At 41.6% G+C, this 13,642-nt stretch overlaps 2 protein-coding genes across 4 annotated transcripts; one reads left to right on the forward strand and one right to left on the reverse strand.

Moving 5' to 3' along the window:
* Positions 1–270: 270 nt before the first annotated feature.
* On the reverse strand, positions 271–5,503 carry srr (serine racemase). Of its 2 annotated transcripts, XM_012877070.3 has the most exons (7): positions 5,369–5,503; positions 4,376–4,553; positions 4,107–4,288; positions 3,878–4,008; positions 3,495–3,643; positions 2,252–2,341; positions 500–741 (listed from the first exon to the last, which is right to left on the reverse strand). In XM_012877070.3, the coding sequence occupies exons 2-7, from the start codon at positions 4,551–4,553 to the stop codon at positions 500–502; spliced, it is 972 nt and encodes a 323-aa protein (XP_012732524.2). In that variant the 5' UTR covers positions 5,369–5,503. The 2 variants fall into 2 exon arrangements, with proteins under 2 accessions (XP_012732526.2, XP_012732524.2); XM_012877072.3 differs by lacking the exon at positions 5,369–5,503 and having other exon boundaries at positions 271–741.
* Positions 5,504–5,528: 25 nt separating this feature from the next.
* trmu (tRNA 5-methylaminomethyl-2-thiouridylate methyltransferase) lies at positions 5,529–10,181 on the forward strand. 2 transcript variants are annotated; one of them, XM_012877059.3, is made up of 11 exons: positions 5,529–5,708; positions 5,817–5,982; positions 6,057–6,163; positions 7,418–7,540; positions 7,616–7,788; positions 7,866–7,919; positions 8,026–8,092; positions 8,189–8,289; positions 9,497–9,641; positions 9,724–9,806; positions 9,906–10,181. In XM_012877059.3, the coding sequence occupies exons 1-11, from the start codon at positions 5,627–5,629 to the stop codon at positions 10,053–10,055; spliced, it is 1,251 nt and encodes a 416-aa protein (XP_012732513.2). In that variant the 5' UTR covers positions 5,529–5,626; the 3' UTR covers positions 10,056–10,181. The 2 variants fall into 2 exon arrangements, with proteins under 2 accessions (XP_012732513.2, XP_021179498.2); XM_021323823.2 differs by lacking the exon at positions 5,529–5,708 and having other exon boundaries at positions 5,958–5,982; positions 6,061–6,163.
* Positions 10,182–13,642: the final 3,461 nt, after the last annotated feature.

The raw sequence follows: 13,642 nt of genomic DNA on the forward strand, positions 1-13,642 counted from the left end.
TTATTGCAGTAGCACAAACCACGGGTAACATCCTGCCGTCGTCTCTTATAGTTTTCTAGCCTCAGACGGGTCTGAACAATCCCGGAATCTCCCCAGGAAAATCTCTCAAGCTTCTTCACATCTGGTGTGGACCTTCGTCTTCAGTTCGACCCACTGACCTTAAATCAGATTCAAGTGCGGGCTTTTTGCAGACCAGTCAGTCTCTTTTGTCTTCTGGATGTAGATCTTCACCAGTAACATGTTATGTTGGCTGATGTTTACTTTGTCTAAACTGGAGGAACCACCCCAGTTTTAACTTGATTCTTTACAAGCTTTGTACACTAAAGTTAAAGCTCATCATCGCACAACTGTGTTTTGTGCTACTGCTTCATTAAAAAGGTCACTTCTGCCCCGTTTGTCCTCAACTACACCTGCTATAAATTTATGCCGATGGCCTTTACGAGTTCAAGATTCATTCAAAATAGTTGGGAACGCAGTTAGAGATCTGAAATCTGTTTGTTCAGTCTGGAAAGTTGTTCAGCTCGTCTTTCCCAACGTTGCCTCCGCTGAGGATGCACACCACTTTCTTCCCCTCCAGGTCGGGTATCTTGTTGTTGGCCAGCGCGGCGAAGGCGGCGGAACCGGCCGGCTCCACCACCAGCCCGGCCCTGTAGAGGGCGGAGACCGCGGCCTTGATCTCGTCATCGCTCACCAGGACGATCCGCTCCACGTAGAGCTGACACAGCTCAAACGGCAGCTTGCCTGAGGGAAAGGAGAGACACTTACACAGAGATTATACCAAACATGGTTCCTACGTAGTCTGGAAAACTCTAGGATTTTCTCTGGGAAGTGTCATAGAAGAAAACAGGAGAATGGAAGCATCTTTGCATTTCCAGCTTTATTCAGTATCCCATTCTCTAAAGGATTTCCTTTCTTCCTTTCATCAGTTTTCACTAAATCCTCTTTCTTGTCCTTTCTTCCTCTCCTTCCCTCCTCCTTTTTCTCCTTCCACCCTTGTCCCCTACATTTCCTCCTGGTCTTTCCTTCCTTTGGTTAGTTATTTCGTTCTTTCTTCCTTTCTTGTGTCCTACATCTCTTCTTACCTTCAGTCTTTCCTTCATTCCATCCCTTCTTTCTCCCTCATGCAGTTTTTCCAACTTCCTTCCTTCTCTTCAGAGCTTCCTTTGTTTCTTATGGCATTCTTTCTTCCTTTCCTTTCCTCCTTGTACCATTTTCTTTCGCTTCCTTTCCTCCTTGTTTTCTTTACTTGTGTCCTGCTTTTCTCTTTTTTATATTTATGTACTTCCTCTGTTGCTTCCAGCCTTTTCTTTTCATCCATCCATCCTGCCATACTTATAACCTGCCCTTTGTAGATTAACTGGCAATAAATTTACAGTGAACATGAGTGTTTGATGTTTCAAAATGAACCTAAAGGACTGAAAAATCTAGAAAAATCAAGTCTGGAAAAGTGTGGAAGTTTAACTTGAACCCTGCTGGTTAGACTGAATATTATTTATGGGTATTAAACTGAATTAAATGCACGCCCCGTCCTCCACTTTTTTACTTGGAGAACAATTTCCATAAACCTTTTTTTTCTTCCTAATTTCACAATCATACTTTATTTATTTAGAGGTGTCAACCTAAAAAGGACCGAGTAAGAATGCAGCCACTAGTTTGGGTTGACTTTTTAAAATAAAATCCCATTAAAAAGCCTGAAATTTATGGGTGTAAAATGACTAGACTTGTAAAAGTTCGTGGGAAATGAATACTTTTGCAAAGGACCATGTGTTCATACACGGTGGCTACAGTTAACATTTTACCAACAGTCCACTTGAATTAGAGCCGCAAATGTTGCCTGAACTTTTGAAAAAAGACAAGTTATAATTTGTGATAAAGATCCACTGTAGGAAATATGTTGTCACCGTTAAAGAAACGCCCTTTTATGTATGTTTTGAGGGTTGAAAAAAATAGGATGGATGGGATGTTGATATTTGTGGATAATGATGTAAAAAATATATCGTTTCCAATATAATGAAAAAAATATTGATTTGAAATTAAATAACACTTTCAGCATTATTCTGTCGTAAAAATTAAAAGCAATTAGTCCAAGAAAAAATTGCTAAAACATGCATTTATTATCATTATTACATTTATATACCATAATAAAAATATCATTTGTAGCCAAAATGATTAAGAGCCACTGTGGAAGGTCCAAAGAGCCACAGGTTGTAGACTCCTGACATAGACAGAAGTTTAAGAAAGGCGGACAAACCTGCTGAAGGAGGTGCAAGACCAGAGGCGATGCTCTTTGCATCCATCCACACCGGCTTCTTCTCAACAAAGCTTTGGTACATCGTGCAGGCTGGTTGTAAACACACACACACACACAGAGTAAATTCAAACGCTGTACTGATGGTCTATTTCTACACATAAGTAGCGATTTGCTGCAGCAAGAGTTCTGATGAAAATCAACAAGCGGGATCATATTTCTCCAATTTTAGCTTCCCTTCATTGGCTTCCTGTTAAATCAAGAATAGAATTTAAAATTCTTCTTCTAACATATAAAGCCCTTAATAATCAAGCTCCATCATATATCAGAGCTCTGATTACCCCGTATGTTCCTAACAGAGCACTTCGCTCTCAGACTGCAGGTCTGCTGGTGGTTCCTAGAGTCTCTAAAAGTAGAATGGGAGGCAGATCCTTTAGCTATCAGGCTCCTCTCCTGTGGAACCAACTCCCAATTTTGGTCCATGAGGCAGACACCCTGTCTACTTTTAAGACTAATCAGTGTCTTTCCTTTTTGACAAAGCTTCTAGTTAGAGTGGCTCATGTTACTCTGAGCTACCTTTATAGTTTTACTGCTATAGGGTTAGGCTACTGGAAGACATCAGGATCTAACTTTCTCACTCTATAGAGTTCTACTGTTCTTCAATTATGCATTGCGTGTTGTATTTCTGCTTTAACTTTCTGTTCTCTCTCTTTTATCTTCATAGTAGGTACACCTAGTCTGGTGTTCTGTTAGCTGTGACATCATCCAGGGAAGACAGATCACCCGTTATTACCAGCTAATGTAGAACAGATTACTAGATCAATGTGTGCTTCTGTGCTTTTTTGTTTCTCTTGTTGTGTCTCTGCTCTGTCTTCTGTAACCCCCAGTCGGTCGAGGCAGATGACCGTTCATACTGAGCCCGGTTCTGCCGGAGGTTTTCCTTCCCGTTAATGGGGAGTTTTTCTTCCCACTGTCGCTTCATGCTTGCTCAGAATGAGGGATTGCAGCAAAGCCATGTACAATGCAGACGACTCTCCATGTGGCTCTACGGTTCCCCAGGAGTGAATGCTGCTTGTCGGGACTTTGAAGCAATCAACTGGTTCCCTTATATAGGAAATTTTTGACCATTCTGTATAATCTGTATAATATGATTGAACTTGACTTTGTAAAGTGCCTTGAGATGACATGTTTCATGAATTGGCGCTATATAAATAAAATTGAATTGAATTTGTAAGTTTCGTTTTACCTCCTTCTGGTTCCACACCGTAGATCCTTGTTTTATTACACCCTGAAAGCTTGATGGCAGCAGCGACCCCAGCGAGCAGCCCGCCGCCCCCGCAGCAGACCACCACCACGTCCGGCTCCGGGACCACCTCCAGCACCTCCATGCCCAGGCTGCACGCGCATAAGAATTGTGGAATTGAAAGAAAAGCAACAGTTTTCATACCGGTTGAAGGTTGCCGCCGTCCCGGAAGAAAAACCCGTCTAAGCACAAATCCCTGCCACACTTTTCAGAATCTCGTGTCCTTTTCCTTCCGCTTCGATTTATCTGCTACTTTGTGTGGTTCTGCATTCAAATTGTGTGATTATATGAAATAAACTGACAGGTTCTGTATAAATCAAGAGCACCTGGCGTGTCCGGCTATTAGATCCAGGTCATCGTAGGAGTGCAGGAAGGTCATGTTGCCGTCCTGCACACAACGGTTCACCGCGCTCATCATAGACGACGTGGGAACTCGCTCTACTTCCACCCCAAAGCTCTGAGGATAAGAGTTGAAAACAGATCACTTTACAATTTTATTCAAAAAAAAAAAACTGATCGATATCGAGGAACTTAGAATTTGTCTGTCAGTCTGACCTGGATGAGGACGGCCCTGGACGCCGGGGCCGTTTCTGGCATGACCACCTTTCCCTTCGAGCCGTAGTGCTTCGAGGCGTACGCAAAGGACTTCCCGTAGTTCCCCGCAGACATGGTCACAAAGTGGCCGCCCCTCGGCCTCCTGGAGAACTGATTGGCCACTCCTCGGATTTTGAAGGACCCTGTCAATAGGAAACCAAAAGGACCGTCAGGGGGGGTCAGACGTGCGGGGTCGGAGAGAGCCGGCTCCAACGAGAGCTGCAACCGACCGGTTCTCTGCATGTTTTCCAGCTTGATGTGGACGCTGCAGTCGACGCTCAAAGGCAGCGTGGTCTGGCACCAGGGGATCATGGGGGTGTTGATGACGCCCAGGGGGCTACTCATCACCGTCTCCCTGGCTTCTCTCAGCAGATCCAGGGTGACAGCGTCTGCAGACACCTCGCCCATCTGCGCAAACCAACGAAAACGTGTGGAAAACACTTTCAGAATGACTATAATGCATGTAGTTCTGTACTTATTTTCCATGTGGGGTGGAGGGAGTAATAGCGAACAACCATAGAAGGTTCAACCCGCATTATTAAATACTTTCAACTGAATTCTTTCTTCTTTTTAAAACATCAGCTTGAAATAGTTTGAATGGATGGTTAAAATACTATAAGTGCCTTGAAAAAGTATTCAAATTACGAGTATAATATACAGAGCCATAAATGTATTTATTGTATTGCCGGTCTCCCTTAAAGTCCTTAAACAAGCTTTATTTTGTACTGTAACTGAAGTTATTTTAGATTTTTTGCCAAATATTTTGATCTTTTACAATTAGTATTTCTGTTTGCAACTTATGGGTTATGTATTATATCTTATTGCCTTTATTAATTTTTATATAGATTTTCCTCCTAAATGATTACGCTTCCCCTTTCTCTATAAATTAATTGAATCTATTTTTAGTTTTTTTTTTTTGTTTTTTGTTTTTTTTTTGTTTTACTTTAAACATTTCCAGCATGAAAAGCACGACTATGTATGTTCTACTACTTTGTATGAAAGGTGGCAAAAACTGGTCGACTGATATCAGTTGCTTTGATTTTAGAAGTTGCAAAAGATTCTTGCAGAAACAAACACTTTTCTGATTACTTGCAGACTATGAATCCCCAGATTTGTGGGTAAATCGCTTAAAAAATTAATTTGCAGATGTCACTTTAAAAAATTAAGACTCCTAAAGTAATTAAACCCTATGTTCCGTGGGTTCGGCATACTTTTACACTGACCTTATTATTATTAGTAGCCGCGGTTTAGTTCTGCAAGCGATAGCTCCCGAGGTTCTGGATGGACGGTGCTTTCATTTTTCTGTTCCCCCTCCCCACTCGGTCCATGTTCCGACCGGAACTACAGTGTTGCTTCACGCCGGACATCATTTCGCGACGGACCCAAACATGTTGCAAGGGGTTAGCTAATGTTTTCAGAGTTACGCAAGCTCTAAAGGGATACAGTGGCCAATGTAAAGGGTTACGCTCGTTGAGAACGGCATGGGGCTGATGAGACACGTCGTGTGCGCCATGTCCGGCGGGGTGGACAGCTCTGTGGCGGCTCTGCTGCTGAAGAGAAGAGGTGAGGCATTCTGGTGTGGGGGACCAAACTGTTTAAAACATGCTCCAAAAAAATAATAAAAAATATAGGGTTCGTTTCCGTGCAGTAATGGTCTCTGTCGCCTGAAAGGTTACAACGTGACGGGGGTGTTCATGAAGAACTGGGACTCTCTGGATGAGAGCGGAGTGTGCAGCACGGAGAGGGACTGCGAGGACGCCTACAGAGTGTGCCAGATCCTGGACATCCCCTTCCACCAGGTGTCCTACGTCAAGGAGTACTGGCACGACGTGTTCAGGTAGTACCCCCGCGTTTAAACGACGCCGGCTGTCGTGATCCTGCGTCACAGCTGTCACCCCTATGTGTTCGCAGCCAGTTGCTGAAGGAGTACGAAAAGGGCAGGACTCCAAATCCCGACATCCTCTGCAACAAGCACATCAAATTCAACCACTTCCACAAGTATGCCATGCACACTTTGGGTATGTTCCGCTCACTTGATTTCTGTCGCAAAGACTTTCATAAAGTGTAAGGCTTCTGTCAAACAAGGGCGCAGCAAGTTTCCGAAAATAATGATAAAGCTGCAGATGGGTCTGTTTACAGTTAGAAAGCGTCTTCATTCCGTTAAAAGTATCCAAAACATTATCATTAATGCCAATAATCCACTGGGGACGTAAATTATTCACATTGGTTCTCTTATGTACACAATCCCAAATGAAATGCGTGTCAATGAGAGGGTCCGTTGTTTGAAAGTCAAGTGTATGATTTATTTGCGGGTTTAGGGTTTCTCTTTTTCTTTTTCTTCCATTTGGTTTATTTTGTGTGTGTAGTGGTTTGCAGGGGATGCAAGTGCTTGATGAGATAATTTCATAGGCAATAATTATAATAACTTCAAAGATAAATGTTATTTTTTAAGGTATGGTTAAAGTGATGAGATCAAGAAGAATAATATAAGATATACAATAATATAAGAATAATTCTTGTTGTTCAATTGTTTAAAAAAGCATAAATAATAATTTACATGATCCTTATTATTATAAAGAACATTATTATTATTATTATTATCATTTCATTAGCATAAGAACTATAATACTAATTATGAACACTAGTTTATCAGCAACAGAATTAGTAAAATAAATAAATAAAATAACGTGGTTCGGATTCATTTTTACAACTTCCAGTAAATTTTCCATAATAAAAAAAAATCTACATGTTTTCTGCAGGCTTAATGTCTGAGGACTTAGAGGGTCGTGGAAGAATGCCCTTCTCCAGAAGACCCAATGCAGACCTGTTTTCAGGTTACTGGTAGAACATTTAATGGTTTTTAATCTAGCCAGGATAAACCAGGATAATTATCACCCAGCTTCGGTTGTCACATTTGAAAAAATTAGTTAAAAAGTTTAACATGGCTTTCACTGTAGAAATGGGGAAAAATAGGTTAGTTCCTACAATCATAGTCCTTTTTTTTTCTTGTTCTCCTGTCTTTCCCATTTTGAAGCGTGACTGAGAGTCACAGGCTTGTGCCACGGCATTAAAACGATTAATCAAACACCTCTGCTCTGAATTTGTTCATTGAGGTTTGATTATGAAAGATTAAAGGCGCGCCGTGCCGTCCTGATCTCGAAAGCGATCCAAACGACGAGAAGCAAGCGGCACACTGCGGTTAGCGGTGATTGGCTGAAAGCCTGCACTGTTTGTTGCACACGTCGACCGCCGTGTGCTTTTCCTTGTTTAAGGCGCCCAAGCCATGGCAACGGGCCATTACGCCAGGTCGTCCCAGGAAGACGAAGAGGTTTTCCAGCAGGCCCACGCGTCCCCGCCCACCACGCTGTTCAGGGACCGATTCGAGATCAGAAACCGTGAGTGTACGGCGCCGTTGTCGTTTCTTCCTGCATCCGTTCTCCCTTGGAAAATTTTTTTTTCTCTCCCTTCAGCCGTGAAGCTGTGCAAAGGAGCCGACCTCGTCAAAGACCAGACCTTCTTCCTCAGCCAGATCTCGCAGGACGCCCTGCGGCAAACCCTCTTCCCACTCGCCGGGCTGACCAAGGAGTTCGTGAAAAAGATGGCGGCCGAGGCAGGGTTTCATCACGTGCTGAAGAAGAAAGAGGTCTGAAAGGAAAAGTGTAAATCAGGTCATATATTCACCATTTATTTGATCTAAATTCAAAACCTCTGTGCTCGCAGAGCATGGGCATCTGCTTCATTGGAGAGAGAAACTTTGAAAACTTCATTTTAGAGGTAAGCTGTGACTATTTTTTTCTTTCTTTCTTTGTTTTTGTTCTAGATTGAGCCTGACATCTGTTTTCTGAAAAAGAAAAAAAGTTGCATTTGTTTTAACTTTCAGTACCTGGAGCCAAATCCTGGGAACTTTGTGTCTATTGAGGACGGGACGGTGAAAGGAACGCATAAAGGTCTTTTTCTCATAGTTGTATGGAGATTTAGCTTAAACGACGTCTTGGTGTTCTGCGCGTTTTCATGCTCGGCTCCCGTTTGGGCTTTTCATACAGGCTGGTTCACGCTGACGCTGGGCCAGAGGGCGAGGATAGGTGGCCAGAAAGATGCCTGGTTCGTGGTGGACAAAGACATTGTCACCGGGGATGTGTTTGTAGTAAGAAAATTTCTCTTCTGCATATTGTATTTTCATTTTTTTTTTACCTCCGTTTAGGGCTGGGCGATATGGATTAAAAAATAAATCTCCGATTTTATCATACCAAATCCGATTAATAAATTTTTTTCCCTCCTTTTTGTTTCATAAAAAGAATAAAAACCTTGCTTTTTATGTCAAGTATTTCGTCAGGGAGTTGACCTGAATTCAAAGTGCAACTAAAAACAAGCTGTGAAACGTGCAAAACAAGATGGCAGCTGTGCCATTATAAACAATGAAAATATAACAAAACATTTGCTGCTAGTGGTATTACACATTGAGCTAAGAACAGGCTTCACTGCTCTTGTGAACTTCAAACTAAGTTAAAAAAAAAGTAAATAAGTAAATGAAGTACCTCGTATTATGGTAAAAAAAAAGTTTTTAAAAAAAATACGTTTGCCTAAACATATATTCAGCATCACATGCTGTTCTCTTCATGGAAACCCAATGAGTGTATTGGCAAAATAAAATCCAGATTTTCCAAAAATGAAATCTTAAAGAATTGTAAATTCAAATTAATCGATTAAATCGATTTATCGCCCAGCCCTACCTCAGTTTAACAATGGAAGATGCAGCGCTGCGCACAGATATGGATCACACCTTAAACCTTTGCACATTTAGTCCCTTTACAGCCAGAAACTTCAAGGCATTTTGTGTGGATTTTATGTGGTAGACCATCATAAAACAGGGCAAATGGTTTAGTGCAAGTTCCTTATAGACTTGTCTAAAAACAAATCCAAATCGTATGGCGTGCATTTGTATTCACCCCTTCTGTTGCTGCAATTACAGATGCAAGTCCTTTAGAGGTCTGAGAAAAACATCGCCACGGCAACACGTGGCAGCATCATTCTGTGGGGATGCTTTTGACGATATATTTAGAGTTTTGTGCTGTGTTAATCTGACCAGACCTCCGTCTCCCATTGTTTCTCAAACGTGTCTTGTAGCAACCTTTAAACTGGACTTTTTTAAAACTGCTGCTCTTCTGTTTTCAATCAAAGCACCACAATTTGCACAAATGTGCGCTACGTTTCGGTCGTCTGTCACAGAAACCCCCTCCAAACCTGTAGAAGTTCTAATTAATCTATATTTAAGTGTATATATAAATACCTGTGTGTGCTGCGTTACCCCGTCCAGCACAGCAAACATTTATATTAAGCCCCTCCCGTTTCAGGCTCCAACTACTAACCACCCGGCTCTTTTCCGCGACACGGCGCGAACCGAGCGCTTCCACTGGATCGCCGGGGACCCGCCCGCGGAGCTGGTCAGGACCCAGATGATGGAGTGCCAGTTCCGCTTCATCCACCAGATGCCGCTGGGTGAGTGCAGCCTTTTCGGAGCGGCCGAGGCGACGGCAAAGCGACGCCGCTTTCCCCCTCTGAACGTGCTTCGTCTCTGCAGTGCCCTGCGCGGTAACGCTGAACATGGACGGCTCGGTGTGGATTTCCCTCTCCCGGCCGGTCAGAGCGCTGACGCCCGGACAGGTATGGCTCTAACGCCTAGCTCTTGAAGATTTTTCCTCCTGTGCTCGTTCCGTTCGGATAAAGCTTACACGGCGGTCGCCGGTTCTGTCCCTGCCTCAGTTTGCGGTGCTCTACAAAGGCGACGACTGCCTGGGCAGCGGGAAGATCATCCAGCTGGGGCCCAGCGAGCACACGCTGCAGAAGGGCCGCGAGCGGCTGGTGGCGAGCCAGAACCAAAAGGACGAGCCGACGCCCGAACCAGCCAGCTGAGCTCCCACGTCTGAGGCCGACCGCGTTGGATCTGCAGTTTGTCTGATAGATTAGGCAGCACGGCCTGTCCAGGATGACGTGCATGGAGACTCTAGAGGACGTTTAAAGTGATTTTCCACAACCTTGTGTCTGGGCAGTGTTTATCATACAAGGATAAAAGAGGAGCCCTTTGACTTCTAGGAGGAAAAGGTTATGCCTTGCTGCTAGGTGCTTTGAAAAAGCATCCATATCCAGGCAGGAAAAACAGAGACTCTGTAGTAATGCGGTGTTTTACTGTGTAAAAAAATAGTCTTCTAGTGGGAGGAAGAGGCTTTCCAACCAAAATGATGCTACTGACTGCTGCAGAGGCTGTCTGTGAACGGACACAGACGGTTCTGTTCCTATTTATTCTGGTGCCGTGTCGCACTGTCAAGAGACGATTTCTAAAATGGTAAAACGAGACGTGACACGTCACGTAAATGTATTTAAAATCTTCAAATATGTACAAGTATTTTCATAATGTGCAATCGAGAGGAAGCTGCGCTCATAAAGTTCTACAACTGATCTGCAGTCAGAAAAGAAAAAGTCTATATTCACACTCAAAAATTCAAAAACGGACTTAAAATAAGTAAAATGTTCTTAGAACTTGTGTATTTGTCCTAGATTTGAGCAGGTTAATACAATTATCTGCCAATGGAATGAGTATTTTGACCCCTAAAATAAGATAATTAGACATCCTGCACTTGAAATAAGATGATGGAGATGAATTGTTCCTATTTTAAGTGTAAAAATCTTATTCCATTGGCAGATAATCTTATTTACCTGCTCAAATCAAGGACAGATACACTCATTTTACAAAGATTTTACTTATTTTTAAGTTCCATTTTTGCAGTGCAGTTGCACCTAGTTGTTAACCGGAAACATCCTAAAATAAAATTCATTAGACAAATTCAACATCAAATCCTAATTTCCGTCTTCCTGCTGTCTCAAAACTATACAAACCCCCCCCCCACCCTTTCTCTCTCTCTCTCTCACACACACACACACACACACACACACACACACACACACCAAGTGTGGTCTCAGCCATGCCTGATACAGCCAATTTCATGGCTTCATTGCATTGGTTGGATCAAACATGCTTAAGATGGAGCACCTCAAATACCGGGACCTAGTGACAGATGATTGCTGGCATGTTAGAAATAGGAATTATCCAAGTCCAGAGAACAAATCGCTGCTTTGCACAAACAAGTGGAGTGTTAGAAAAAGAGAGTGCATGCTCACCCAGGAGCGCAAGAGCACTCAGAGCTATGCAATCAAGCCAAAGAGCAAAAGCAACGACTCAAAACCGGAACTTTATTAGCCTGTTCGGATCAGCTGGATGACAAATGTTGAGACCCACACTAAAATAAACGCAGCATGCCTACACCGGAGCACGCCGGTGGCTCAGTGAGGGAGGGCCAAGACGGATTCTGTCGAGTATCAAGGAATCCCGGGAGAAAGTCACGTCTGTGAGGGTCATCTGTCTCTGGACAGTAAATGAAAGCCGAAACAAGAGTCCTGCATCAACGAATGGCCTCCAAACGAAGTCTAAAGAAACGGAGAGTATCTGACAGAAAACACTTTTATTTTCTTGTAAAACTTTTAAGACCATTTGATATTAAATTGGAAGTGTGGTACAGACCGGAAATCTGTAGTATATGTCCAGAAACAGGTAATCTTTTCTTTTTGCCTTCAGTATAAGTTTTTGGCTCCTTTTTTAATGTTTGCTCTTTCTGAAAACTTCCAATTATTTGTATCTGGTGCACGTATAATGGCTGTTCTGAGTTTCACAGCTGCTCGTTTTCATTGCAGTTCTTTCCCTCACCTGGAATGCCACAGATAGAATAAACGCAACCCATAAATACAGCACATCTTAAATAAACATGTCTTTAAGGTAATACTGTTGTTCCTGTTCCTGAAACGGTTATCCAGCAAGTAAAGCAGCAGCTTTCCACCGCCATTGTGCATGCATTCAATTATGAAACCACAAGGGGGCGTCATCAGACAAGATTCCCCGCTGACACGTACAATAGTTTTACATTTTTACATGCAATTTTAGAGGCTTCTATCTTAGTATTCCATAACTTTTAAACTTTCAAAGGGAAAAAAACACCTAACAGTATTGGAGAAATCCAGTAAAATAAAGCCATTATTAATAATAAAAAACCTCCATGACATTTCTGATTAGTTTTCAGTGTAAGTAAATGGCAGCTTGTCATATTCCTCATGTTTTTAGATCACTGCTTTAATCACAGCTTAGGTTTAATCAAAGTTTTTAGCCATTAATATATACATATATACTAATGGCTAAAAACGTGTGTGTGTGTGTGTGTATATATATATATATATATATATATATAGGTACATATATATATATGTATGTATATATATATATTTATTATATTATAATATATATATATATATATATATATATATTATACTATATAGGTCGCTTGGACCTCTGCTAGTCATTGGCCTAAACCACAATGGCCCCACTGATCCTCTGTTCTTGTTACTGAAACTTGTCAGCTATTAGGTTTTATTTGCAGCAAGTGTGGATAAAAGAAAAATACACCACAGACATAAAAAACCCGCCAAAATGATCAGTTTTAACAAAACCTACATACCTTTAATATTTTTGTATTTTCAAAATTGCTATTTTTGAAAATTATTTTATTTATTTATATAGTTTTTAAATCTTTGATGTGATACTGAGCATGATTCCAACGACTATATTGTAAACTCCTGGGGGAAAATCCATCCATCCATCCATCCATTTTCCACACCGCTTAATCCAGGGGTGTCAAACTCATTTCTATATAGGGCCACTTTGGCATCATGAAGTCATTAAAAGGGCCTGTTGCACTTGTATAGACGATACTTTTCATTTCATAATTACGTTCCAGTTCACATAGAAGTATAAAAAATGCACAGTAACATAAAAGTAGCAACCTTAGGCCCAGTTTATACAGTTTATCTGCAAAAAAAGTTGATATGGGGTGAGTTACACTTACAGGAGGCACAGATTTAGCCACTTTATACACTTTAAAAGGATATATGCCTCTACTTTATGACATGATGCCTTTTTTTTTGGCTCTTGAGGGCCGGATTATTTACCTTGATGGGCCGGATTCGGCCCGCGGGCCTTGAGTTTGACACCTGTGGCTTAATCCCTCCATCAAATTCAAAAGTGGCATCATTCTTGATAAACTTCTTAGTGTGACTGTAGTTGTCAATCCTTAAACAAAAACTTTAATCTAAAACTTTTAAAGAAATACACTTCAAGCTAATTAGCGATTTAAATGCCGATACAGAAAATGTAGAAGCACAATAGTTGATCAATCCCAGACTATGATTACATTTACTGCTTTCATCAATTTCCTGATATCTTTAATCAGGTACATTTTTTAATAATTTTGTATTTTTACATTTCCTCAGAGGAGTAGGGCAACTAATGGATGATCTATCGTCTTTTTGGCCTTGTTTATTAATTCAAATCATTCATGGCTGTTTATTTGTACTTTGATCACCTTGAATACTGCTTTTGATGTCATTGATCCAAATAC

This window comes from Fundulus heteroclitus, chromosome 17, assembly GCF_011125445.2.
Source record: "Fundulus heteroclitus isolate FHET01 chromosome 17, MU-UCD_Fhet_4.1, whole genome shotgun sequence".
In the NCBI taxonomy this organism is placed as follows: domain Eukaryota; kingdom Metazoa; phylum Chordata; class Actinopteri; order Cyprinodontiformes; family Fundulidae; genus Fundulus; species Fundulus heteroclitus.